Below are 27,161 nucleotides of genomic sequence, written 5' to 3'. Positions count from 1 at the left end.
CAAAGATGGCTGCTCCCTCCTCCCCGCTCCTTCTCCCCTCCCCAAAACCCCCTCCCGCCCCCCGGCCCCCGCCGCCGGCTCCGTCACTTCCGCCCCGCCGTGGCCGAAACTGACACAAAGTAGCGGGCCGAGGCCCCGGGGGAGCGGGGCCGCAGCTGGGGGGGCGGGAGCCCGTGGGGAGCCGAGCCGAGCGCCCCCCGCCCCAGCCCCCGGCATGGGCAGTACGGGGCCGCCGGGGCGGGCGCCGAGCGCTGAGCGCTGAGGTGAGGCGAGGCGAGGCGGGGGCGCCCGGGAGCGCGGGGCCAGGAGGGCAGAGGGAGATGCGGCCGCAGCCGCGGGGCTGGAGGGGCCGGGGAGCGGGTGTAGACTGGGGAGCACTGGGGGCCAAGATTTGGGAGCTGCGGCCAGACGGGGCGGGGATGGCGGCCGACTGGAGAGGAGGGGCTGTCGGGTGCCCGGGGACGGGGCACAGCGGGGGGGCTGCGTGCAGGATGGGAGGATGGGGTGCCGAAGGGGCGCGTGGAGAGCAGGAGAGCGGCGCGAGTACCAAGGAGAAGCTCGTGCAGCCTTGGCCAGGGGAGACCCGCCCAGAGAGTTGTTGGGCGAGAGGAGTAACCGGGACCCGAGGGTTTGGTGCCTGGAGAAGGGAGTTTGGGCTGGTAGGCTTTGTCTCAGTAAGGTGGAGGTCTATGCCTGAGGAAAACTGAGGGTGTCAGGAAGGGGCAGTAGCTCTGGGAGATGATAGCTATGCCGGGAGCCCTGAGTTCTGTCCTTGGTGAGGGAAGGTGGCCCGAGCTCGTGTTGGTGGCCAGTGAGCTGGAGGTCTCGAGTTCCATTTCCTCCTGTTTCCCTGACCTGCCATCCTCCCCTGAAAGAAGTGGCCAGCCTTTGGGGCTCTTGCTTGTAAGGGAGCAGGGACCGGACCTATAGGAGGAGCTGTTTTCCTCCATGGAGCATTGCCTGCTTGCCGGGGCTGGCTATTTTTATCCCAAATGTGGCCGAGAGGGGGCTGGGGCTGGGTGACGGGGCAGGGCAACGTGGCTGATGGGCCTGACCTGCTCAGAAAACCCAGGCTGTGTGAGACTAAGAAGGAAAAGTGAGAGGGGATCCCAGTTCCCAGGTCTCTCCTCTCTTCCCCTTGGAATGATGGCCCCCCCCAGAGGGGATGAGGTCTGGGGCCAAGCCTGCTTCCAGTCTCCCCAGGGTCTCAGAGGTAGAACAACTTTCCTGGTCCATATCCAGACTCCTGACTCCTGATGGCGTGTGCAGCTCCTACATTAACTCTTTCATGGGACTCAAACTCAGATCTTTAGGCTGATAGTGTTTCTTGATCCCTTCCTCCCCAAGGGCGGGGCTGCCTGTAGAACTTGTGATGCCCACTTTTGCATCCTTTAACCTCTCCCTGTGCTCCCCACCCTCCCGTGACTCATACTCAGACTGGGTGGAGACCCTGGCTGGGGGCCCTGGAGGAGGGCTTGGCATCTCTAAAATATGGATGAGGTTTTTCTTCCTGAGCCAGGCACCCTGGACTGCCATAGTTGGAGAAGGTCAGGGATGAAAAGGACTTCTGGCTTTCAGGATTGCCTGACTTGGTGTAAGGGCGGGATCTGAGCTAGCGAAGGGAGAACTGGTGTGGGTGACTGGGTTGTGGCCAGAGTCTGTAATTATAGAGGTTAGCCAGACAGGCAATTAGTATCTCTTGGGGCTGACAGGTTGGTGGGGTGTGCCTGGTAGGCTAAAGGCAGAGGGAACCAAAGAGGATGAGGAGGTGAAAGGCCTTCCACCCAGACAAGGAAAGAGGAGGTAACTGACTGGCAGTTTCCTTTGGGCCAGGCAGGGGAGTAAGGATGAGGCTCTGCCTTGTAAGGCCAGGCCTTGAACCTTTTAGGAGAAAGGACATGGGAAGGCGGAAGCAGGCAGAGGCTTGTCTCACTGGTGCTCCCTAAGCCTGCACCCTGTGCCATACTGACTGGACTAGGCTTGGGGTGGGAGGGAGGGAGGGGCAAACTCCCCACCAGGGTTGGGAAGACCCCTCTGCCAGCCCAGAAGGGTGGCTGACCCAGGCTGAGGGGAAGCTGTTTAGGGACTGTCTGTGCAGAAAGTGAGGGCCATGCCTCTAATGTGAGCTCCCCTGGAGGAGGTGATAATGGAAGCCCTAGTAATGGGGGGTGGGGATGGCAGGGAACTTATAAGCCTTTCGAGAAGGGTGGAGCCTGCCCACCCTGTTTCCTGATGCCCTGCCAGGTGTTTCCTGGCTCATGTTCCCTCCACCCCACCCTTTGGGGAAACTGCTTTCTAGTAAGCACAAGCACTACTCATTGCCGCCAGAACACATGAGAGCCTCCGTTGTCCCTGGGATGGATACCTTGAGAGCTGTTCCCCTTTTTTCAATATCTGGCCTCTTCTCCTTTCCCTACAGGCATGGGCTTCTGTAAAGTCTCAGCCCCCCATGTCACCCAAGGCAGGGGCATGATGGGAGGTGGTGGGGAAGTCCCCTCTTTCCCAGGGACCCATCATGGCAGTAAGAGGAGAGACTGGGAGGAGGAGGCTGGGGGAGGGGCAGGGTCAGAGCTGGAGAAGAGGGTCTTCAAAAGAGGTCTCATGAGGGGAGGGAAGGGTTATCCTCAGCTTCCTGACCTCATTCGTCTGTCACTTCTTGCAGGGTCTCCCATGGGATTGCTGGGACCTTGCTGGGTGAGATGGCACTGTGTGCAAAAAAGCGCCCCCCAGGTAAGACAGGCAAGGAGGGGAGATCCCGGGAACCATCAAGAGTGGGTGTTGTTATGGCTCAGGGAGCAAAAGGAAAAGGGACAACTGGTATGGGTCTGAGGGAGGGTAGCTTACAGCAGCCCCTACCCAGCTTGGGGGCAGCCTAGGAAACCGAATTCTTCCGCTTGATCCCAAAGCTGGGTTATCTGCCAGGACAGCGCTGAGCACCAGCCCTACGCCCCGAAACACCTGCAGTCTTATCTTGGGGCACCTGCAGCTCCTGCTTTCTGGCCTAGGGAGCTGTGTTCTCATCTCTGCTTGGTCCTCTCACCCCTTCCCTGCTCTCCTCGTTTTTCCATCTACCGGTCCTCCTGGTTTTTCCGCGGGCGGGGGTGTGTGTGCGTGAAAGCGGTTGCCCCCGACAACGCCGGCAGTCCGCTCACCCGCATTGGCCCAGCCCGGGGGTGGGAGGGGAGGCGGGGCTCGCGCGCGAGCTTTCGCCTACGCGGCGCGCTGGCAGGCTGCGGCTCCTGCAGTCGGGGAGCGGGCGGGGGCGGAACCCTGGGCGTGCTCGGCGTGTCCGGGGCCACTCAGCGCACGCTGGCATCCGCCGGGGGGAATGGGGGGCGGCGGCGGCGGCGCAGCTGAGCTCGCGGTGTCCCCGAGCGCCGGCGGCCGGGAGGATGGCCTGGGCTGCGGGTGGGGCGCGCGCCCGACGGCCGGGGCTCCCCTCTGAGCGGCTGCGGCTCCTGCACCTCCCCGGGGAGCCGCCCCGTCGATGCCACTAAGGCCAAGGACATATAGACGGTCTGCCCTCCCCCACTCAAACCGGGATCATGACGGTCCCCAAGGAGATGCCCGAGAAGTGGGCCCGGGCCCAGGCGCCTCCCTCTTGGAGCCGAAAGAAGCCCTCTTGGGGGACAGGTAACGGGAGGCAGCGCCTGGCAGCTCTCCCGCACCCATTATTTCCCCCCTCCAATCCCTACATTCACTTGTCCCCAGCCTCCCCCTACCTCCCCTGATCCTCTTTCCAGACCCAGAGATCCTGGCTCCGAAGGATCCAGTCCCTACCTTCTTCGTTTGCATGGTCTTTGGTGATTGCGCAGGGGACTTGGCCCAAGAGAGCCCCTCTAGGGAAGTTTATGGGAGTGAAGTGGCTTGGTAGGCAGGGGGCACTGTGGCCTGGGTTTTGTTACTGCAGTGTGCTCTGCAGGGGTCCTGGGGTGTGTAGAAAGGGTTCTGGAATGCTGTCTTTGGCTCCCTGACAGGCTTAAGGCATTAGGTTTGCTGCCTAACCAAGTTACCCCTTTTTGCAACATGAGGTCATGGTGACCCCCGGGGAGATGGGCTGGGGAATCTATTATAGGACAGCTCCTTGTTCTGGGACATGAATTTGATGCCTTCAGTCCCAGACCTGCAGAGGTTTCAGATAGGTTTAGCTAGATAGGTGTCACTAACTGAGTGACAAATGAGCCCTTTAAAGCTAAACGTGTGCAGATGGTACAAGGAAGGTCCAGTTAGAGAGCAACTGTTTCAATTACATTTCATTCCTCCCTCCTCTATCTCTATCTCAGTCTGCATGACCCATATCCCTGAAACGCACCCCCCACACCTTTTTCTACTTGAAGATGAGCTTTGAAATAAGGTGATGTCATTTCGGACCAGTCAGAAGCAGTTGCTGGTGACATGTGACAACCAGAGGCTCCTGTAGGGGGTACTGCACATGGGGCTGGGATGCTCCCGCAGAGCAGCTCCAGGGCACAGGGAGCCTCCTTCTTGCCACCTACCCCACCCTCTAAATAAGGGAGAGAGCAGTACCGCGACTAGATCTGCAGTGGTCCCCAGGGGGAAGGAAGCTTTGCGTTTTCAGCGCTACTCCTTGATTATGACAATGTATGCATTAGTAATAGCAGCAAAAGGGGCTGGGGAATCCCAGCACTGTCAGTGGCTCAGATTCCTCTGGAGTGGGGGTGGGGGAGACAAACTGGGTGCTTCCAGTGGAAGACCTTGAAGTTTGGTGGTGAGGAAAAGAGAACATGTCCTGTCCTGTGAATGTAACCTGGAGAGCCGTGTGGTCAGGCTGCTGGTGAGAGGTGGACTGGAGGGAAGAATTTGATGACCCCCTCAGTTGTGGAGCTAACTCCTTAAAATGATATTCTGTGGAAAAAGCAGGGAACCCCCCAGCAAAGTGTTGGTCCAGACCTCAGTTTGCTCCTCCTGACTGCAGCATCATTTTGTTGCAGAAGAAGAAAGGAGGGCGCGGGCTAATGACCGAGAATACAATGAGAAATTCCAGTATGCGGTAAGCGACTCTAGACCACCTGTTCCCTCTCTCTGTTTGGAGAGGGGAATGGGGCAAGGACAACCTACCGTTGGGACTGAGGGCTGCCTGGGAAGAGTGCTTGGGGGAGGGGAAGCAACCTCCTCAGCCACTCTCCATCTGCTATCGTGCTGAATTTTTCATGCCTTCACCTGTCAGTGAAGCAGAATACATTGACCCCCTTGAGACTCCCTTCTCTCCTCCTCTTTCCCCCTCCCACACCTGTGTTTGCTAGCTTTTGGGGTAGAGGTCTGGGGAAGTATAAAGATGGGGGAGGCAGCCTCAGTCTGGTTCTGGGTTGGGACTGGAGACTGCTCATTATCTTCTCTCCTACTGCCATAGAGTAACTGCATCAAGACCTCCAAGTACAATATTCTCACCTTCCTGCCTGTCAACCTCTTTGAGCAGTTCCAGGAAGTTGCCAACACTTACTTCCTGTTCCTCCTCATTCTGCAGGTAGGTGACCCATAGTAGATTTTTTGCAGCTCCCCAAACTGAATAAAGCCAAGGAGGAGTAAAGGGAATGAAGGCATCAGATGGGGCCTCAGAGGCATACTTCTCTTTCTTTTTTTCAGTTGATCCCCCAGATCTCTTCCCTGTCCTGGTTCACCACCATTGTGCCTTTGGTTCTTGTCCTCACCATCACAGCTGTTAAAGATGCCACTGATGACTATGTGAGTGGTTTTCATTCTTCTATTTTGTCCCAGTCACCCACCCCTACTCCCAGCCCCACCCCCAACTCACGGCCACCTTCATCCAGCACAATTTCTTGGTGACCTTGACATCCCTTACCCGGTCCAGCTAGATCCATGATGTCTTTTTGCTGAGTGTGGGGAGAGGGAATCAGGGAGTGAATTGGTTTGTGATGGGGTGTGTATGAGGCGTTAACCAGCATGCTCTGAGTTCTACTGATCAACGAATTCCTTCGAGGCGGGGGAAGGTGTCTTACCTTTCAGTTTTCTTCTTTTCAGTTCCGCCACAAGAGCGATAACCAGGTGAATAACCGCCAGTCTCAGGTGCTGATCAATGGAATGTGAGTGCCTGTTGGAGACAAGAGCTCTGGGGACAAAGGGGGTCCCTTAGGAACCTCTTTAGCTCCTGACAGCCTCTTCACTGTCTTCTCGTTGCCTCAGCCTCCAGCAGGAGCAGTGGATGAATGTCTGTGTTGGTGATATTATCAAGCTAGAAAATAACCAGTTTGTGGCGGTAAGGGACAGGGTACCCCTCTAGGCCTGTAGGTTCTTCCTCTTCTTTGTGAGAAAAGGATGAATCTTTCCTGATTTACTGTTGCCTCTTAAACACCCGTGGCAGGAATCTTTCTCACACCAGGGGCTTCTGTGTCATGCTGATATGCCTGGAACTAGCCATTTATGCACCTGGAACTAAGCAAACCAAGAATGCTTAGTGGAAGGAGCCACCATTACAGCCCACTGGGGGTGGAGGTTTGCATATTTGGACTTCTCATTAGTTTTTCTCTCTAGGCGGATCTCCTCCTCCTTTCCAGCAGTGAGCCCCATGGGCTGTGTTACATAGAGACAGCAGAACTTGATGGGTAAGTGGCATGCTCAGTGTCAGCCCTCTCCTTCTGTCTCTTTGGAGGTAAAAAGATTGTCTTTGAATGAGGTTCTCAGGCCTGAGCTCTGTCTGAATTTGGAAAAATTAGGGGTAAGAAAGGCTTTGGATGGGATGTGTGAAGTGTTATTCAACCAGTATTTGCTGGGCTGAGCAGTTATGCACCATGCTTAGGTGTCACCAGGTAGAATTTAGAGGATGGGGAGAGGTGGGCATGGTGACTCACTCCTGTAAATCCCAGCATTTTGGGAGGCCAGTGTGGGAGGATTGCTTGAGGCCAGGAGTTTGAGACCAGCCTGGGCAAGATGGTGAGACTTCATCTCTATAAAACAAACAAACAAAAAATTTTAAAAGTTTAAAAATTAGCTGGGTATGGTGGTTTTAACGCCTATAATCCCAGCCACTTGGGAGGCTGAGGCGGGAGGATTGTTTGAGCCCAGGAGTTCGAGGCTTTAGTGAGCTATGATTGTGCGACTGCACTCCAGCCTGGGCAGCAGAGCGAGACCCCATCTGTGAAAAAAAACATTTAGAGGATGAGGAGGGAGCGGGGACTCAGAGATGCTGTCCTTCCAGCGAGACCAACATGAAAGTACGTCAGGCGATTCCAGTCACCTCAGAATTGGGAGACATCAGTAAGCTTGCCAAGTTTGACGGTGAGTAATTTTGGAGGAGCAGCCTGAAGGTAGAGGAGGGGGGTTGGGTTTTGTTTGGGGGCGTTAAATTATACATTTTCCTTTGGGCTTTTTGTTGTTATTATGCAACTCCCTGGACTGTTTTGGGGAGGGGAGTGTTCGTAATGTCATGTGGCTCCCTCTTGGTTTTGAGTTGATAATTATTTCAAGGGGACTTTGTGGCTGATAGCTCCCCACTTGCTATGCATGTTGAGAGAAATTCAGCTTATTCTTTTAGCTTATTAGCTCAGAATAATAATATGTGTTCCTTATAAGACAAACCATACAGAGTGTATAAGAAAAAGTGAATAGAGGTCGGTACCATGGCTCACGCCTGTAATCCCAGCACTTTGGGAGGCCGAGGTGGGCGGATTGCCTGAGGCCAGGAGTTCGAGACCAGTCTGGTCAACATGGTGAAACCCTGTCTCTATTAAAAATACAAAAATTATTAGCTGGGCGTGGTGCTGCATGCCTGTAATCCCAGCTATTCAGGAAGCTGAGGCAAGTGAATCCCTTGAACCTGGGAGGCGGAGGTTGCAGGGAGGCGGAGGTTGCAGTGAGCTAAGATCGTGCCACTGCACTCCAGCCTGGGTGACAAGAGCGAAACTCTGTCTCAAAAAGAAAAAAAAAATACAAAAATTAGCCGGGCGTTGTGGTGTGCATCTGTAGTCCCAGCTACTTGAGAGGCTGAGGCATGAGAGTTGCTTGAACCTAGGAGGTGGAGGTTGCAGTGAGCCGAGATCGGGCCACTGCACTCCAGCGTGGGCAACACAGTGAGACACTGTCTCAAAAAAAAAAAAAAAGAAGAAAATAGCTCTTCCTTCCTCTTTTACCCTGCTGAAGTAGCCACATTAATTGACAGTCAGTGTGTGCTCATCCACACTTTTCATACATGTTTGTACAAACAAATATTAGGTCATGCTGCTGCTTTTTTTTTTTTTTTTTAAATACTCTTGCCCAGGTTGGAGTGTAGTGGTGCGATCTCGGCTCACTGCATCCTCTACCTCCCAAGTTCAAGCCATCCTCGTGCCTCAGCCTCCCGATTAGCTAGAATTACAGGCTCCCGCCACCACACCCGGCTAATTTTTGTATTTTTAGTAGAGACAGGGTTTCACCATGTTGGCCAGGCTGGTCTCAAACTCCTGACCTCAGCTGATCCACCCGCCTTAGCCTCCCAAAGTGCTGGGATTACAGGCATGAGCTGCCGCGCCCGGCCTGCTTCATTATTTTCCTGAAGAGTTGCATCAGCTCACACTCCTCCCAGCAGCATATGGATGGGCCCTTGCCCTTGCATCCTCTTCGCTCAGCTCATTTTCTCTTTGTTTTATTGTCTTGTGGTTAGGCTGTAGACTGGACCTTAAGCAGTGGAATTCTTGTCTCCTGTTCAGGTGAAGTGATCTGTGAACCTCCCAACAACAAACTGGACAAATTCAGCGGAACCCTCTACTGGAAGGAAAACAAGTTCCCTCTGAGCAACCAGAACATGCTGCTGCGGGGCTGTGTGCTGCGAAACACCGAGTGGTGCTTCGGGCTGGTCATCTTTGCAGGTGAGCCTCCTAGCATCCAAAGAAAGAAGGGTAAGAGTGACTCAGCCAGCCCTCACTCAGGAGTATGGGATGAGGTGGGAGAATACCTAAGGTAAAAAACCTCCAGCTGTGTATACAGGCTTCTTATCTAGCCAGTATCTCTATTCCACCCTGGTGTCCTGCAGTCTGGGGATCAGGGCAGAAGCCCAGAGGCAGATGTGTTATTTGGCTTTCCCAGCCCTTCCCATTCTTTTCCAGGTCCCGACACTAAGCTGATGCAAAACAGCGGCAGAACAAAGTTCAAAAGAACGAGTATCGATCGCTTAATGAATACCCTGGTGCTCTGGGTGAGGCGCCCCACATCTGGCTCCCTGCCCCTGCCCTCTCTTCTCCTTGGGTGCTCCTTTTCCTTTCCTCTCTCTTCTTTGGTCAGTAGACTTCAGGTTTGGCTTTAAAGCTGCTAGCAGGTCAGCTACACAAAGGCAGTGTTTATTTTAGGCTCCTTTTAGTTGGAAGATGTTATTTAAAAAAACTTCAGGAACGTGCATGAATCAACAACTTAAAGCTAAAACAAATCATCCCTTCTCTGATTCCAGTTATGATGATGACTTTGTGAAGCATGTGACCTTCTGTTTGCTTTTGCCAGGGACAAGGAGGCCTTCATGGGGATGGAGAGGGAATTAAAAGAAAAATTTCCATTTGGAAGAGGTTGGCAGGGTCTTTTCCCCCCAACTTCTAAGAACGAAGGATCCCAAAGGAAAAGTTTCTGTTTTAGTTTTTGGCAGTTCCTGAATCCTTCTCTTGTTTAGCTAGAAATCTGAACTCCTTGTTGGGCTCTCCTCCCCTTCCTGTGCCCCGACTGTCTGCTGCCTGCCCGCCACATGCCAGCTTGTGAAGGCTGGGGCTAGCCTCTGGTGAGCTTGTTTCCGCCCTGGCTTTAAAGGGTGTGCGGAAACCCAGCCTGGTGGGCGAGGTTGTCTATCACATAAGGGCTCCAGTCGCCCCCTGGTGGCCATTGGGCACCAATCTCCTATTTTGTTTCAAAGCCTAAACAGCGGAGGCAGCTTTGGAAATAGATGTAGGAAATTGGACAGTGGCCTGGTTTTTTACCAGTCTCTCCAGAGACTCCAAAATTTATAAGATTTTTGACTAATCAAGAAATCTAGACCAGGAGTGGTGGCTCACACCTGTAATCCCAGCACTTTGGGAGACCAAGGTGGGAGGATCATTTGAGCCTAGGAGTTCGAAAACAGCCTGGACACCATAGTGAGACCCTGTCTTTACAAAAAACTGAAAAATTAGCCAGGTTTGGTGGCATGCACCTGTGGTCCCAGTTACTCTGGAGGCTGAGGCGGGGGGATTGCTTGGCCTGGGAGATTGAGGCTGCGTTGAGCTAGGATCATGCCACTGCACTCCAGCCTGGGCAACAAAGCAAGACCCTGTTTCAAAAAAGAAATCTACGTTTATGAAGATAAGTTTGTTTCCCAAGTTAAAAAAAAAAAAAAGGCAATCTTAGCCAGGCGCAGTGGCTCACGCCTGTAATCCCAGCACTTTGGGAGACCGAGGTGGGTGGATCACGAGGTCAAGAGATCAAGACCATCCTGACCAACATGGTGAAACCCCATCTCTACTAAAAATACAAAAAAATAGCTGGGCGTGGTGGTGGGCACCTGTAGTCCCAGCTACTCGGGAGGTTGAGGCAAGAAAATGGCGTGAACCCGGGAGGTGGAGCTTGCAGCAGTGAGCCGAGGTCACGCCACTGCACTCCAGCCTGGGCGACAGAGCAAGACTCCATCTCAAAAAAAAAAAAAAAAGGCCATCTATGTGAGATAGTGAACATTACTGTGGCTTGGCATTTTTGTTGGCTTGTGGAGGCCTAGCCCAGGTGAATAGATTATTTACAGTAAGTTTTCTGGTATGTTAAAAGTAGCTCATCCCCACTCTTACCAACTTTGAGGACTCTGGAAGGTTTCAAGGTGCCAGATTGAGAGCTAATCAACTATTCAGTTTCTTCATCATATAGATGAAATGATGGTCAGACAGAAGGCCACATGATAATTGGTGACAGACTAGAACCTGTCACCAGTTCTGAGCTTTTTCCACTAGAGCAGTGGTGTCCAATATTTTGGCATCCCTGGGCCACATTGGAAGAAGAATTGTCTTGGGCCACACATAAAATACACTCACATTAACAATAGCTGATAAGCTTAGAAAAAAAAGTTGCAAAAAAAGTCTCATAAATTTTTTTTTTTTTTTTTTGAGACGGAGTCTCACTCTGTCACTAGGCTGGAGTGTAGTGCAATGGCATTATCTCGGCTCACTGCAACCTCTGCCTCTCGGGTTCACGTGATTCTCCTGCCTCAGCCTCCCTAGTAGCTGGGATTACAGGTGCCCACCACCACACCCGGCTAATATTTTTGTATTTTTAGTAGAGATGAGAGATGGGGTTTCACCGTGTTGGCCAGACTGGTCTCGAACTCCTGACCTCATGATCTGCCCGCCTTGGCCTCCCAAAGTGCTGGGATTATAGGCGTGAGTCACTGCACCTGGCCTTTTTTTTTTTTTTTTTTTGAGACAGGTTCTTGCTCTGTTGCCCAGGCTGGGATGCAGTGGCATGATCTTGGCTCACTGCAATGTCTGCCTCCCGGGTTCAAGCAATTCTCATGCCTTGGACTCCTGAGTAGCTGAGACTACAGGCAAGTGCCACCAGGACTGGCTAATTTTTTTAATGTTTTTAGTAGAGACGGGGTTTCACCATGTTGGCCAGGCTGGTCTCAAACTCCTGACCTCAGGTGATCCATCCGCCTCAACCTCCCCAAATGCTGGGATTACAGGCTTGAGCCACTGCGCCCAGCCCATAATAGTTTTTTTTTTTTAATTATTTTTCATTTAACATTCAGCTGTTACCAAAATCTCATAGTGTTTTAAGAAAGTTTATGAATCTGTGTTGGGCCACATGTGGCCCAGAGACCATGGGTTGGACAAGCTTGCACTAGAGCATCTGAGCTTTTGAGGGCTCAAGGGATGAATACATCACAGATGCACTTGGTTTTGAGGGCTTCCTACATGTCAGCCTCGCCTGTGCTTCTCATTCCTCCCCAGATTTTTGGATTCCTGGTTTGCATGGGAGTGATCCTGGCCATTGGCAATGCCATCTGGGAGCACGAGGTGGGGATGCGTTTCCAGGTCTACCTGCCGTGGGATGAGGCAGTGGACAGTGCCTTCTTCTCTGGCTTCCTCTCCTTCTGGTCCTACATCATCATCCTCAACACCGTTGTGCCCATTTCACTCTATGTCAGGTATGTGCCTTCTCTGACCTGGGGTCTCTCCAGGGAGTCAGGCGGTCCCATAGAACTTTTCTTTTCTATGAAGATGAAGTCCTTGAGAAGTAACTTGAAGTCCTCTTCTTCCTGTACTTGTAAACATTTGATGTTATCTGTTTATCTTTGTGGGCAGAGCAAACTTTTTACCACAGTTTCCTGGTACTTGGGACTGTATTAGAGAAAAAAAAAATTGATTTATTCAGCACCTATTTATTACATGCCTACTGTGTACAAAGAAGTGTGCTAGGTGCCATCACAAATAAAAGATGAATTAGGAATGGATCTCCTTCCTTCTAGGAGCTTACGTCTAGTAAAGGAAGGAAAATCTAAACACATTATAAAACAAAATAGGAACCAGTGCTGTAGAATTCGACCTAGAGTCTTCTGTGTGAAGCTTGGGGATACAGAGATGTATAAGGTGGGCTCTACCTTTAGCAGCAGCAGATGGATAGGTCGAGGAGGGGAGATCTGGACAGTGTCAGACTGAGATACCATGTGGGAGGCACAGGGTGCCCGGGGACTGGGAGAGTGTCGCTCCCTTAGCAGGTAGGCAGAGAGGGAGAGATGGCATTTGCTCTGGGCTTTGAGTGGTGACTGGGCTGGATGAAGGTGGAGCCACAATGGAGAGGAGGATGAGAGGGCTGGAAGCAAAGGTGTGGAGATGGGAGCCTGGGAATGGCCTATGGAAATAGTTGGCCATAGTTGGCCAGGGTCTTGGGCCAAGAGCAAGAGCTGGAAACATAGCTTGCTCCTGATTGTGGAGGCTTTTGAATATTTGCCTGTGGACTTTGTACTTACTAACCATTAAAAGTTATTGAAAAGACTGGGCACAGTGGCTCACACCTGTAATCCCAGCACTTTGGGAAGCCAAGGTGGGCGGATAACGAGGTCAGGAATTCGAGACCAGCCTGGCCAACATGTTGAAACCCCATCTCTACTAAAAATACAAAAATTAGCCAGGTGTGGTGGTGGTTGCCTGTAATCCCAGCTACTTGGGAGGCTAAGGTAGGAGAATCGCTTGAAACCGGAAGGTGGAGGTAGCAGTGAGCCAAGATCACGCCACTGCACTCTAGCCTGGGCAACAAGAGCGAAACTCTGTCTCAAAAAACAACGAAACAAACAAACAAACAAACAAAAAAGTTTTTGAAGAAAGTCAAAAGAATGTATTCTGTATTCTAAAAATGCATTCTAAGTGTTACAGCTCTTTTAGAATTTGTCTAGCAGGTTTTCCAGTTTTCACTGGAACCCCTCCCCCACAAAAAGAAAAAAATGCATTCTAAAAAAAAATCTAAAGAATGCTTTAGGAAGTATTGACTGGCAGTAGTGTACAGCATGAATAGGATCAAGGCAACATGTAGGATGTTTGAGGTAAAGAGAATGTTAGCAGGGACAGGCCAGTGAGAATGAAGGGGAGGATCGGAGGAAGACGAGGCAGGAGGAATGGCCAGGGGAAAGGAACTTTCTTGCTTAGTGCCTTGCACTTGAGATAAGGGAACCTGTGACATTTTTAAGGAAATGTTTTATGGAGGTGCTGAAAACTTGTCCTGTCTCCCATCTTTTGTTCATACAGATTCCCCAAATAGCCCTCAACTCTCTCCCAGCCCCCAATCTTACTGCTGGTGATAATAAATAGAAGATACAGCATTTCTGTGCTGAGAGAATATAGTTTAGGCTTTTCCAGGATGTGAAGAGGAGAGTTGGGAGGTTCTGGGTTTAGTCCTGCCTCCTCACTGGCCATGTGACCTCAGGAAAATCCACGGTCACTCAGGGCCTCACTTGATCTTAGTTTTCCCACGTGAAACAGGAACAGGAGTACTTGTCTCACCTTTTAATAGGATGTCTTGATATAAGATATTGGCTTAGAAGATACATTTTAAACTTAAACGACTGTACAGTTACTGGGTGGTAGCCTGCTCATCGTGACTGTTGCCACTCCCTTCTGCATTACTATTTAAATGCCTTTGTGCTTACAACCTAATTTTGTCTTCCTACCTATGGGCTTTGCTATCTGTGTTTTGTATCTCAGTTCACTTGAAGCCCTTGGGAGCAGCTAAAGCAGTTTTCTTTCTGAGTCTCATCAGGTCACAGTGTGTATGTTTCGGGGAGGCTAAGAGGGGGTTGAAGAGCTGTGTGAGGAAAAGGCCCTTTGGAATGTGAAGACATTCCCATTTGCCTGGTAATGGGATCCTGATAGGAGCCTTAGTCAGGTGGGAAGCAGGGCTCTCGATAGGGCCCCATTGCTCAGCTGCACTGGACCTAAACATGGCCCTTTCTGGAAATGTTAACAGTGCATATTATTAGCAAAGAAGAGGATACGAACAGACCTGGAGATGTTAAAGGCACTATAGGGGCCAGGCATGGTGGCTGTCGCCTGTAATCCCAGCACTTTGGGCGGTGGAGGCGGGAGGATCTCTTGAGTTCAGGAATTCAAGACCAGTGTGGGCAACACAGCGAGATCCCATCTCTACAAAAAATGAAAATTAGCCAGGTGTGGTGGTGTGCACCTGTAGTCCCAGCTACTAGGGAGGCTGAGGTGGGAGGATTGCTTGAGCCCAGGAGTTTGAGGCTACAGTGAGCTATGATTACACTACTGCACTCCAGCTTGGGTGACAGAGACCCTAGCTCAAAAAACAAACAAGCAAACAACAACCACCACAATGTGCTGTGCCATTGTGAAGTGGTGGTGTTCTGCAGATGCCCAGGGCCCTCTCCCTCTGGAGTCAGCACCTCAGCCCTGCCCGGTGTTCAGAATCAGGAATGTAGTGCCCCAAGCCCAGGGTGGAAGGAGTGCACCCCGCCTGTGGTGGGACAGTGACGAGTGGGCTTCAAGCCTTCTCCATTTCCCCTCCCCGGTGCCACCCCTCTTTGAGGTGGCGTCTGTGTTGCTGTGGCATGCACAGCACCCTCATTATTTCTCTCTCTCTTTTCTCTCCCCTCCCTCTGGCACTTTCTCTTGTTTTTCTCTGCATGGTTTCTGTATTATTAGTCCTGAGGTAAGAACTGGCCGAGTGCCTTGTCTACAGCCCCTTTTCCTCCTTTGCTGTCTGTCCTGCCCACCCAGGCCCTTTGCACCTTCTTGTCTGGAGAGCATCAGGAGGGTCGGGTCGGGGCGTTCCTCTGCTGGCTGTGTGCGGCCGGCTCCACCTTCAGGCTCTCCTTGCCCTTTCCCACCCAGGTTTCTGTGCCCAGGTGTCTTCTCCGTTCTCGTCTCTCCCCAGGCGGAGGGCCTGCAGCGAAGGCCCATGTGGGTGGGGCACCTCCTCTTCTTCCCGACCCAAGCCTCACCTCTTGTCCCCTGTGCAGTGTGGAGGTCATCCGTCTGGGCCACAGCTACTTCATCAACTGGGATAAGAAGATGTTCTGCATGAAGAAGCGGACGCCTGCAGAAGCCCGCACCACCACCCTAAACGAGGAGCTGGGCCAGGTGGAGTACATCTTCTCCGACAAGACGGGCACCCTCACCCAGAACATCATGGTTTTCAACAAGTGCTCCATCAATGGCCACAGCTATGGTATGGTGGCACCACTGGGGACTGGGGGCTTGCACCTCGCCTGGAAGGACAGTGGAACTGGGGCCCCACAGTTTCCTTAACATTGGTTTTTTCTTCCTTCCTAGTTGGGTCTGAGGGGCCTAGAAAGGGTCCATCCTGGCCAGGCACGGTGGCTCACGCCTATAGTCATAGCACTTTGGGAGGCTGAGGTGGGAGGATTGCTCGAGCCCAGGAATGTGAGACCAGCCTGGGCAACATAGTGAGACCACATCCCTACAAAAAATTTAAAAATTAGCCAGGTATGGTGGCATGCACCTGTGGTCTCAGCTGGCCAGTGACTGAGGAGGCTGAGATGGGAGGATCACTTGAGCCTGGGAGGTCAAGGCTGCAGTGAGCCATGATCTTCCACTGCACTCCAGCCTGGGCGACAGAATGAGGCCCTGTCTCTCGAGAAAAATCCACACACAAAGAAGAGGTCCATTCTGTGTCCCATGTCAAGAAGCAGATCCTGGCTGGGCGCAGTAGCTCACGCCTGTAATCTCAGCACTTTGGGAGGCTGAGGCCAGTGGATCACCTGAGGTCAAGTGTTCGAGACCAGCTTGGCCAACATGGTGAAACTCCGTCTCTACTAAAAATACAAAAAATAGCTGGGCGTGGTGGCAGGTGCCTGTTTTCCCAGCTACTCGGGGGGCTGAGGCAGGAGAATTGCTTGAATCCAGGAGGTGGAGGTTACAGTGAGCCGAGTTTGCGCCATCGTACTCCAGCCTGGGCGACAAGAGTGAAAGTCTATCAAAAAAAAAATTAGATTCTGAGAGTCCTCCCCTTGTCCTCTCCTGATGCCCTGACCCTGGTCTCAGCTCCAGGAATTAGGGGAGCTCCTTGGCTGTTTGAAGTGAGACACTGGCCTCTGGGCATCCTGGCCAGGCGGAACACTGCTAGACTCTCCCCTGTTGCTGCTCAGGGTCCTTGTGAGTCTGTGGAATGTGGCTGTGGTTGGACTTCCCAGTGTGGCCCGTGGCTGTGCTGCTGGGATGGCCTGGGGCAGCATGTGGGGCTGACTTTTATGCAGAGTGTGGACCCCTCTTGTGACTGCTTTCTGTACTGACTGATGCCTTTCGGTCAGTGTCTGAGCCTTGTCTGCTGCTCAGGTCTAATGGGTGCAAGGAGGCCTGGGGGGTGTGGAATTGGAGCTGCCCTGAGGGGGGTGCCACCTAGGGTAGAGACAGGGATGGTGAGCAGTGGGTGCCGGGGCTCTTTCATGGCCAGGCCTTGGGGTTCTGGAATCTAGGGTGCCTGATGCCTCCTATCCCGCGAGTCAGCAATGTGACTGAGTGACTCACACTGTGACAGCTGCTCAGCGATTAGGGTTGAGGGGCTCAGTGCCTACGGGGATTCTGCATTGGAGATGTTTTTCCATGCTCTGGAGCTCTCTGGCTCTGACATTGCTTCTTTTTCTGCCCTGGCTGTATGTAGGTGATGTGTTTGACGTCCTGGGACACAAAGCTGAATTGGGAGAGGTAAGATTCAGTCTCCCTAATTCTATGTGCCAGTGAAACAGGGTGCCTGGCCAGTAACAGTGTAGTCAGGAGTGATGTGTTGTCTGGATAGGAAATGGAAGCTGCTTGGAGAAATGGGTGTTTTAAGGCAGAACTGGTGATGACGGAAGTGGAAATTTTGAGGTCCACCGTGGACAGGAGCCTACTGAGAGTTGGGAGGGCAGGGATGAACCCTTCCCCGGGATGCAGCCTGGCACTCTAGCCTTTCCTAAGAGCCTTCTTATGTGTTTCAGAGGCCTGAACCTGTCGACTTCTCCTTCAATCCTCTGGCTGACAAGAAGTTCTTATTTTGGGACCCCAGCCTGCTGGAGGCTGTCAAGATCGGGGACCCCCACACGCATGAGTTCTTCCGCCTCCTTTCCCTGTGTCATACTGTCATGTCAGAAGAAAAGAACGAAGGTGGGCCGAGGAGCCGGCTCGCACTCTCCTGACCTGACTCTGCCCTTGGGCTCTGCTCTGCTCTGCAATGCGGCTGGGCTGGGGCTTCCTGGGCGGGGCACGTGGCTGAGGGAAGCCACTTATATCACGTGTATTCTTCCTCCCCACCCAGGAGAGCTGTACTACAAAGCTCAGTCCCCAGATGAGGGGGCCCTGGTCACCGCAGCCAGGAACTTTGGTTTTGTTTTCCGCTCTCGCACCCCCAAAACAATCACCGTCCATGAGATGGGCACAGCCATCACCTACCAGCTGCTGGCCATCCTGGACTTCAACAACATCCGCAAGCGGATGTCGGTCATAGGTGAGGCCAGGCCTGGGGTGCTGGGGCGTTTGGGGACAGCATTCAGGCCTGGAATGGGTGAAGTGTGCCGGGTGACTCTTGATGTGTTTATGTTGGGGGTCTTTGCCTGTCTGAATTTTTCTGGCACTTTCTTCACCTGCCCCATTCATAGTGCGGAATCCAGAGGGGAAGATCCGACTCTACTGCAAAGGGGCTGACACTATCCTACTGGACAGACTGCACCACTCCACTCAAGAGCTGCTCAACACCACCATGGACCACCTTAATGTGGGTGTGAGGAGAGGAGGGGCCAGCCTGGGGGGTTCTACTCTTAGTGTGGGGAGGCGACTTGTTTGTTTTATTGTGTAAATTTAAGGTCTACAACGTGATGTTTTGATGTGTATATATAGTGAAGTGATAACTACAGTCAGACAAGTTTAACACATCAGCCAGCTCCCATAGTTACCTCTTTTTATGTGTGTGGTGACGGTCCCTAACTGTGGAATGTGGCACACGCCCAGTCTACAGTGCAGGATTATTCATTGTCACCCTCACGCTGTCCATTAGCTCTCCAGACTTACCCAGGTGTGCCTTTCCACTCTGCCTCCAGGAGTACGCAGGGGAAGGGCTGAGGACCCTGGTGCTGGCCTACAAGGATCTGGATGAAGAGTACTACGAGGAGTGGGCTGAGCGACGCCTCCAGGCCAGCCTGGCCCAGGACAGCCGGGAGGACAGGCTGGCTAGCATCTATGAGGAGGTTGAGAACAACATGATGGTACGGGCTGCGGGACGGGCCAAGGATGGGCACGGAGGGCTCATGCCTGCGATTCTTGTGCCAGGAATCCTTGTGGTATTTTCAGCTGCTGGGTGCAACGGCCATTGAGGACAAACTTCAGCAAGGGGTTCCAGAGACCATTGCCCTCCTGACACTGGCCAACATCAAGATTTGGGTGCTAACTGGAGACAAGCAAGGTGAGAGCCCAGCAGGGCAGAGGCAGTTGCAACTGACAGTAGCCCTGTTGGACCCTTGCATGGAGCCGAGGACATCAGGCAGGCAAGTGTGCTGACCTTGTTGGGTGCCTGTCCGTAGCTCCTGCGTTCTCTCTTGGTAGAGACGGCTGTGAACATCGGCTATTCCTGCAAGATGCTGACGGATGACATGACCGAGGTTTTCATAGTCACTGGCCATACTGTCCTGGAGGTGCGGGAGGAGCTCAGGTAAACAAGAAGCCCAGGGGAGGCGGTGCTGTGCGTTGTGCCCAGGGCTCAAGTGGGGGTTTCTGGACCGTTTAGACTTGAATCCCTGCTCCCCACTGCCGTTCTGGAAGACCACAACCATATCATTTCCACCTCGACAGGAAAGCCCGGGAGAAGATGATGGACTCATCCCGCTCCGTAGGCAACGGCTTCACCTACCAGGACAAGCTTTCTTCTTCCAAGCTAACTTCTGTCCTGGAGGCCGTTGCTGGGGAGTACGCCCTGGTCATCAATGGTCACAGCCTGGTAGGCATCGCTATCCTTAGCTTGGGCAGTATCTTTCCAGTGAGCACTTCTGTCCAGGGCTTTTATATCTTGTTCTAATTTCCCCTGATTTCAGAGAAGACTCTGGTCTCAAAGGGGACTGGGAGGAGCTGAGACTCCCAGGTGTCTCCTGGAAAGACTGGCTCTCTCAGGTTTCTCTGTGCTCCAGGCCCACGCACTGGAGGCAGACATGGAGCTGGAGTTTCTGGAGACAGCGTGTGCCTGCAAAGCTGTCATCTGCTGCCGGGTGACCCCCTTGCAGAAGGCACAGGTGGTAGAACTGGTCAAGAAGTACAAGAAGGCTGTGACGCTTGCCATTGGAGACGGAGCCAATGATGTCAGCATGATCAAAAGTGAGTGTGGGCTGTGCAGGTGTGTAGGCTGGGCTTGAGGCTGGGGAGGGGCCCACTGAGGTCTCTGGACTGCAGAAGAATGACGGGAAGGGGGTTGTAACTTGGTAGGCTCTAAAGTGTGTGGCCGGTGGCCATCTTCACCCTCTTGTCATCTCTTGTCTCTGCAGCGGCTCACATTGGTGTGGGGATCAGTGGGCAGGAAGGGATCCAGGCTGTCTTGGCCTCCGATTACTCCTTCTCCCAGTTCAAGTTCCTGCAGCGCCTCCTGCTGGTGCATGGGCGCTGGTCCTACCTGCGAATGTGCAAGTTTCTTTGCTATTTCTTCTACAAAAACTTTGCTTTCACCATGGTCCACTTCTGGTTTGGCTTCTTCTGTGGCTTCTCAGCCCAGGTAATAAATGTTCCCAGTCCACTGTTGTGCAAATCTGTAAACCTGAGGGCAGAGGTTCTATCTGTCTTGTTTATCACTCAGTCCCCCAGGGCCTAGCTATTTTCTGGTACATACTCTTAATAAATGCTTATTAAAGGAGGAGAGAAGGAGCCTCAGAAAATTTCTTAGGGTTCTCTGTATGTGACATCAGCTGTCTTCCTGTGCCTGATGTGTAGCAAAGAAAGGTTGCATGCTCCCTTGCTCCCTGTTCTCTTCCAGACCGTCTATGACCAGTATTTCATCACCCTGTATAACATCGTGTACACCTCCCTGCCAGTCCTGGCTATGGGGGTCTTTGATCAGGTATGGGGGAGTTTGATGATCAGATGGGATGCGGGGAAGGTCACTGCTTGAAGGAGTCACATAGACGTGGTGTGTGACACTTGTGCCCATTTCCTGTGGCCACTGGGAAGGCAGTTCTTTCAGCTGGGGAAGGTGTGGCTGGTTCTCCCTCCTGGCTGCAGCTGATCTAGAACTCTCTTGGGTTGCTGAACTAAGTTAGTCTGGGGGTAGCTGGCTTGAGGTTGGTTCTAGCTGCCAAAGACTTTGGAAAGGAGGAGGCAGGGACAGAGTCAGAGTCTGCCCTTGGTCATCCAGGGTCAAAACGGCAACCTCTGAGGCCCCCTGTGCTACATGGTCCTCCCACACAGGATGTCCCCGAGCAGCGGAGCATGGAGTACCCTAAGCTGTATGAGCCGGGCCAGCTGAACCTTCTCTTCAACAAGCGGGAGTTCTTCATCTGCATCGCCCAGGGCATCTACACCTCCGTGCTCATGTTCTTCATTCCCTACGGGGTGTTTGCCGATGCCACCCGGGATGATGGCACTCAGCTGGCTGACTACCAGTCCTTTGCAGTCACTGTGGCCACATCCTTGGTCATTGTGGTTAGCGTGCAGGTATGAGGCCATCCAGGAACTCCCCTCTTCTCTTGAAGGAGTGAGCCTTCTGTCCCTGGGGCTGCCCTGGGCACCACAGTTCTGTTTCTGGGGGAAGGGGCTTTTAGGGCGTGCGCCTGCCTGACTATGCCTCCTTTCTGCAGATTGGGCTGGACACAGGCTACTGGACGGCCATCAACCACTTCTTCATCTGGGGAAGCCTTGCTGTTTACTTTGCCATCCTCTTTGCCATGCACAGCAATGGGCTCTTCGACATGTTTCCCAACCAGTTCCGGTTTGTGGGTAAGTCCCCGTGGCCTCCTTGAATCGGTGAGGAATCACAGCTGTTCCAGGACTAACAGGACCATCAGCTAATCTGCACATTCAACATTTCTTATGTGCCAAGTATTCTGTTTATTTTATTTATTTATTTATTTATTTTCGAGAAGGAGTCTTGCCCAGGCTGGAGTGCAGTGGTGCAATCTCGGCTCACTGCAGCCTTCGACTCACTGCAGCCTCTGCCTCCCGGGTTCAAGCGATTCTCATGCCTCAGCCTCCTGAGTAGCTGGGATTACAGGCACACGCCACCAAGCCTGGCTAATTTTTGTATTTTTAGTAGAGATAGGGTTTCACCATGTTGGCCAGGCTGGTCTTGAACTCCTGACCTCAGGTGATCCACTCACCTCGGCCTCCCAAAGTGCTGGGATTACAGGTGTGAGCCACCATGCCCAGCTAGCACAGAGAAATCTGAATAAAGGGAAAGGGAGCCTGCCATGTGGCTCTCTGGGAACTGTCAATCCAGGAAGAGGAAACAGCAATATAAAGGCCTTCAGCCCTGGCCTGGGAGGAGGTGTTCTGCACGTGGAGCTGGGGAGGAGTGGAGGAAATGAGTTGGAGGGTGGGGGTGTGGAATGAGTCAGGATTATTTAAGCCCTTATGGGTCAGAGGAAGAACTTTGAGTTTTTGAATTTTAATCTAAATGTGAGAGGAAGCCATTGGAGGGCTTTGAGCAGAGAAATACCAGAAGCTTACTTATGTTTTTAAAGGGCCGCTCTTACAGTTTCGTGGATAATAAAGTGTAGGGGGCAAGAGTGGAAATGGGAGACTAGTTAGGAGGTGAGAGCAGTCACCAGGTGAGCCTAATGAGGGCTCGGAATAGAGTAAAAGGCTGTGGGATTCCAGAGATGTTTTGAAAATGGAACCAACAGGCCGGGCGCGGTGGCTCAAGCCTATAACCCCAGCACTTTGGGAGGCCGAGGTAGGCGGATCACCTGAGGTTGGGAGTTCGAGACCAGCCTGACCCACATGGAGAAACCCCATCTCTACTAAAAATACAAAATTAGCCGGACTTGGTGGCACATGCCTGTAATCCCAGCTACTTGGGAAGGCTGAGGCAGGAGAATCGCTTGAACCTGGGAGGTGGAGGTTGTAGTGAGCCGAGATCGCGCCATTGCACTCCAGCCTGGGCAAGAGCAAAACTCTGTCTCAAAAAAAAAAAAAGGAACCAATAGATTGAATGAGGGGTCCAAAGAAGAGAGAGAAATGAATCAAGATAAAAAACAACAACAAAAAAAACAGAAATTAAAAAAAATTTTTACAGAAATGAATCAAGATCCATTGCAGGGTTTTTAGTTGGAGCAACTGAATGGGTTGTGACATTTCCTGAGTTGAGAAAGACCAGGATCAGATTTGGGGAAAGGAAACAATAGTTGAGTTTGGGCCACGGGAAATTCAAGATGCCTGGTATGTCAAGTCTGGCAGTTGAAGCAGCAGGTCTGGAGCTTTGGGGGAGTTTGGAGCTAAATTTGGAGATTTACATTTGGAGGGTGAGCCTGGAGAAGCGGGAAGCCAGAGGTGACTTAGGCTTTGAGAGTAGGGAAGTGGAGCTGCCAGAAATGGGAACAGGGAATGTCTGCCTCGTGACTCCCAAGGCCACTGACTCCTCTTCATCCCCAGGGAATGCCCAGAACACCTTGGCCCAGCCCACGGTGTGGCTGACCATTGTGCTCACCACGGTCGTCTGCATCATGCCCGTGGTTGCCTTCCGATTCCTCAGGCTCAACCTGAAGCCGGATCTCTCCGACACGGTGAGAAGCCGGGCTACCTGCTGTGGGAGGCAGAGATGGGGTGGCTGGAAAGGCCTCGTGTGAACACTGGGGGGCTCTGTGGGGCCATGTGGCTGTTCAGTGTGTTGGTGCTTATCTGTTCTTCCTGGGGACAGACACCCTGTGCAGCTGGCCACAGAGGCCTCTGCGTCAGCCTGGTCCCAGGTGCTGTGGGTCGGAGGCCTCTGTGTCAGCCTGGTCCCGGGTGCTGTGGGTCCCTTCTCCTTGGCGATATCTGACACCTCCACGCTGACAGAGGGCTCTTCCCTGTGCCCCTCTGCAGGTCCGCTACACACAGCTCGTGAGGAAGAAGCAGAAGGCCCAGCACCGCTGCATGCGGCGGGTTGGCCGCACTGGCTCCCGGCGCTCCGGCTATGCCTTCTCCCATCAGGAGGGCTTCGGGGAGCTCATCATGTCTGGCAAGAACATGCGGCTGAGCTCTCTCGCGCTCTCCAGCTTCACCACCCGCTCCAGCTCCAGCTGGATTGAGAGCCTGCGCAGGAAGAAGAGTGACAGTGCCAGTAGCCCCAGTGGCGGTGCCGACAAGCCCCTCAAGGGTTGAAGGCCGATCATGGATGCCCTGTGCCAGTGACCAGAGCACCCAGGGCTGGCCAGTCACTGAGGGAACAGCGTCTCGGAACTGCTGGTCCTCATTCCTTGCTTCCCGTCCCCCCGGTAGACTCTGTCCTGCTGGTCCCACCACACATGGCTGGGACATCTGTTCCCAGCTGTAGGCCCTTCCACCAGCTGGGGAGCTAGAGGGAGCAGGCCCAAGGGCAGAGCAGAGGCTGAGGCACGGGGAGCCAGCCCCACTCGGGGACCAGAAGTGGAACCAAAACCAAGAAAAAACTGTGAGAGATTGTGTCTGCCCCTGCCCTGCCTGGGACCCACAGGGAGACTATAATCTCCTTATTTTTTTACTCCTACTTCCCAGAGGGGCCCTAGTGCCTCTGTTCCTGAATTACATAAGAATGTACCATGCCGGGAAGCCAGAGACCTGCAGGGGCCTCGGCCCCTCACATCGTGTATGTCTCTCCTTGATTTGTGTTGTGTCCAGTTTGGTTTTGTCTTTTTTTATTTGGCAAGTGGAGGAGGCTTTTATGTGACTTTTATGTTGTGGTTGGTGTCTTAACTCTCCTGGGAAAAGGAGGCTGGCACACACTGGGATGCCACAGCCTGGCCGGCTGTGGGGTGGTTTGGGAGGATCCATGTCGGCTCTGCCTGCAGTGACCAGTGCTCTGTGGGACAGAGGAGCTGACCAGGGAGGGAGGTACCCATGAGCAGAGGGTAGTGGGAGAGTGTAAAGGAGGGTTTGGTCCTGTCTGCTTCCTCACCTTGAGAGTAAAGTGCTGCCCTCTGCCCCCAACACACACACATATCAATTCCTGGATTCCTTAGTCCTGCTGGCCTTGGGCTGGAGCCTAGGAAAGTGGCCCCCAAATCCTTAGTGAGCTAAAGCTGGGTCTGAAATTTGGTCAGTGGGGAGGGGTAGTTTTCTTTTCTTTTTTCTTTTTCTTTTTTTTGAGATGGAGTCTCACTCTTGTCACCTAGGCAAGAGTGCAATGGCACAATCTCAGCTCACTGCAACCTCCACCTCCTGGATTCAAGCGATTCTCCTGCCTCAGCCTCCTGAGTAGCTGGGATTACAGGCACACACCACCACGCTTGGTTAATTTTTGTATTTTTAGTAGAGATGTTTCACCATGTTGGCCAGGCTAGTCTTGAATTCCTGACCTCGTGACCTGCCCACCTCAACCTCCCAAAGTGCTGAAGATTACAGGCGTGAGCCACCACACCCAGCTCAGGGAGGGGTAGTTTTCTTTAATTTTAAATTTAAACCCAAGTTTATTGGCAGACTCCCTTTTGACCTCCCTTTGCCTCCCCATCTGGTGCTTGCTTGCATCTACACCCCAGGGCCCTGTGGTGGGGCTGCAGGGGGAAGCTATGCACCTGAGATGAGGCTGGAACGGGAATCGGCCTCTCTGCTCCCTTCTTCAGTAAGCAAGGAGCCCCGCCCCTCAGGCCCAGCCTCTGGCAAGAGGTGGTGGAGTCCTTGTGCCGGGTAGTAGAGGAGGAGAAGGGCAAAACCAGGCCCAGGCCAGTGCCTGGCTTGGTCTGGATGGGACACTGTCGGAGTTTGGCCACAGCCTGTCCTTTACTTCATCCACACCTATGAAGCTATTCCCTAAATAAGGCATTTCCCAAGTTAGTCGCTACCTAATCAGCCTTGAGAAGAATCCTTTCCTCTTCTTTGATAGTGGGTCGGGGGATACTTCAGGAATGGTGTGGAGCTGGGAGTGGGTAGGGGGATTTTAAATGTTCCATGTGGGAGCCCCAAAGGAACTGGATGGGCTGCAGTGAGGTGGGGGCGGGTGGGCAGGGAATGGGAGAGGGGAAGTCTTGGCAGGGAAATCCCTTTTGGCCACACAGTTTACAAACCCAGTATCATGTCTGTCTGTGTGTCTCTCAAGGTGAGAGTCTGATTTTTATACCAAAGAGGAAATGATTTTTTTTCATATTTTGTTTGTCTATATTATATAAATATATATATACAGTTATATATATATATTATTTTTTGGTTCTCTCTCGTTTTTTAGGGAGGGAAGAAAGTACCAAGTTGCATTGAGCTGTAATTAAGGAACATTATAATTTATGACACATTTCTATACTTGCAAAAATTATATCATTTTATGGATATAAGAGAAAAATGCCTTTTTATAAAATTTCAATTTCTGAGAAGTGTGTAATTTGTCTCTTTTCTGATGTTTAACCAAGACTGGTGGTGAAAGTAAAGACAGAAACTGTCTCTTAAATGTAATTGAGTGGGTAGATCTGGGATATCTTGGGCAAATTGGAATCTGACGGGTGTGGGATAGCACCTCAAACATTTGCAGACCTCCCGGGATCTGAGTTTCAGCTGAAGATGAAGACGGGGCAGTGGGTGGTACTGAGTGGCATATCGTATGGACTTTGGCTGGGTGCCTACGACCTTGAGCTGTTTACCTTTCTCCAAACGCAGGCCAACCTGTCATCCCTAACACACGCCAGATGGATGTGTGTGTAGGGAAAGTACCTGGTAAATATTGTAAGGTTTTGTTTTTTAACTCTGCGCTTTTCCGCATGCCTCACATCTTCCTGGCTTCTCAAGTGAGTATCAAGGAAGCTAAAGTCTTATATTAAAGGGAGCTTTCCTCCAGGGAAGGGAGGGCGGATGAGGATGGGGTCCTAGGAGTCAGGGCCAGGGTTAGTGCTGGCCTGAGAAGAAAGAAGTATAGCTTCCTCCGCCGATGGCCAATATCAGCATGATCCAGCCCCACCCGCAGGCTGATTTCCTCCGATCCAGCCAGTCTTCAGTTATGGAACAATCCTTACTTCTCAAAAACGTAGACTGGGTGTGGTGGCTCAATGCCTGTAATCCCAGCATTTTGGGAGGCTGAGGCAGGAGGATCACTTGAGCCCAGCCCAGGAGTTCAAGACCAGCCTGGGTAACATGGGGAGACCCCGCCTGTATTAAAAAAAAAAAAAAAGGGTGGGGGAGCGGAGGGTGTATGGGGGGAAGATGTGAAGATAAGATCTGTTTCCCTCTTCAGGAGAAACGGCCCCCGGCGGGAATCCCGCCACAGACCGCCAGGAACATCACCTGACACCCACCTCCACCCAGGGAGAGGCTGTCCAGTCCACACAAGCCTTTCTTTGGGGTCTGTCTGGAACCCTGAGCTTTGGGCAGCAAGTGGCATCTGGCTTCAGTGCCCCCACCCCCGAAACACAGAAAGAAGCCTTAATCCCTTGAGGCTGGTGAGGCCCCCAAGCCCACCCCTCCCACAAGACAGGTCTTCAGCACTGCGCTGGCCTCCCGTTGGGGGTCTGTTCAGCCACTGGGAATGTCTTCCTTGGCTCCTCTCGCTGACCCTGGCTCTCCTGCACCCAGGATCCTATTATGTGTGTCTGAGGGGCAGGGCCAATGTCATTTTAACTTTCATTGCCTCTTGGG

The 27,161-nt window shown here is 52.5% G+C and overlaps 1 protein-coding gene and 1 non-coding gene across 3 annotated transcripts; both read left to right on the top strand.

The window, feature by feature from the left end:
* The first annotated feature begins 84 nt into the window (after positions 1-84).
* On the top strand, positions 85-25,909 carry ATP8B2 (ATPase phospholipid transporting 8B2). 2 transcript variants are annotated; one of them, XM_008970288.4, is made up of 28 exons: positions 85-263; positions 2,663-2,730; positions 4,953-5,011; positions 5,372-5,485; positions 5,605-5,703; positions 6,001-6,062; positions 6,163-6,235; positions 6,511-6,581; positions 7,175-7,254; positions 8,661-8,819; positions 9,057-9,145; positions 11,901-12,097; positions 15,425-15,633; positions 17,086-17,129; positions 17,402-17,567; positions 17,719-17,907; positions 18,059-18,174; positions 18,497-18,661; positions 18,747-18,858; positions 18,999-19,104; positions 19,245-19,389; positions 19,577-19,760; positions 19,928-20,151; positions 20,410-20,493; positions 20,841-21,086; positions 21,230-21,368; positions 23,022-23,152; positions 23,454-25,909. In XM_008970288.4, exons 2-28 carry the CDS (start codon positions 2,700-2,702, stop codon positions 23,730-23,732), a joined length of 3,573 nt encoding a protein of 1,190 aa, XP_008968536.1. In that variant the 5' UTR covers positions 85-263; positions 2,663-2,699; the 3' UTR covers positions 23,733-25,909. The 2 variants fall into 2 exon arrangements, with proteins under 2 accessions (XP_008968536.1, XP_008968535.1); XM_008970287.4 differs by lacking the exons at positions 85-263; positions 2,663-2,730 and adding an exon at positions 3,339-3,633.
* LOC112438394 (U7 small nuclear RNA) lies at positions 13,312-13,371 on the top strand. Its single transcript, XR_003026822.1, has one exon. It is a non-coding gene; the product is annotated as a U7 small nuclear RNA (small nuclear RNA).
* Positions 25,910-27,161: the final 1,252 nt, after the last annotated feature.

Source organism: Pan paniscus, chromosome 1, assembly GCF_029289425.2.
Source record: "Pan paniscus chromosome 1, NHGRI_mPanPan1-v2.0_pri, whole genome shotgun sequence".
Classification (NCBI taxonomy): domain Eukaryota; kingdom Metazoa; phylum Chordata; class Mammalia; order Primates; family Hominidae; genus Pan; species Pan paniscus.
Note: the sequence above shows the minus strand (reverse complement) of the source record. Positions and strands in the feature narration are given on the sequence as shown.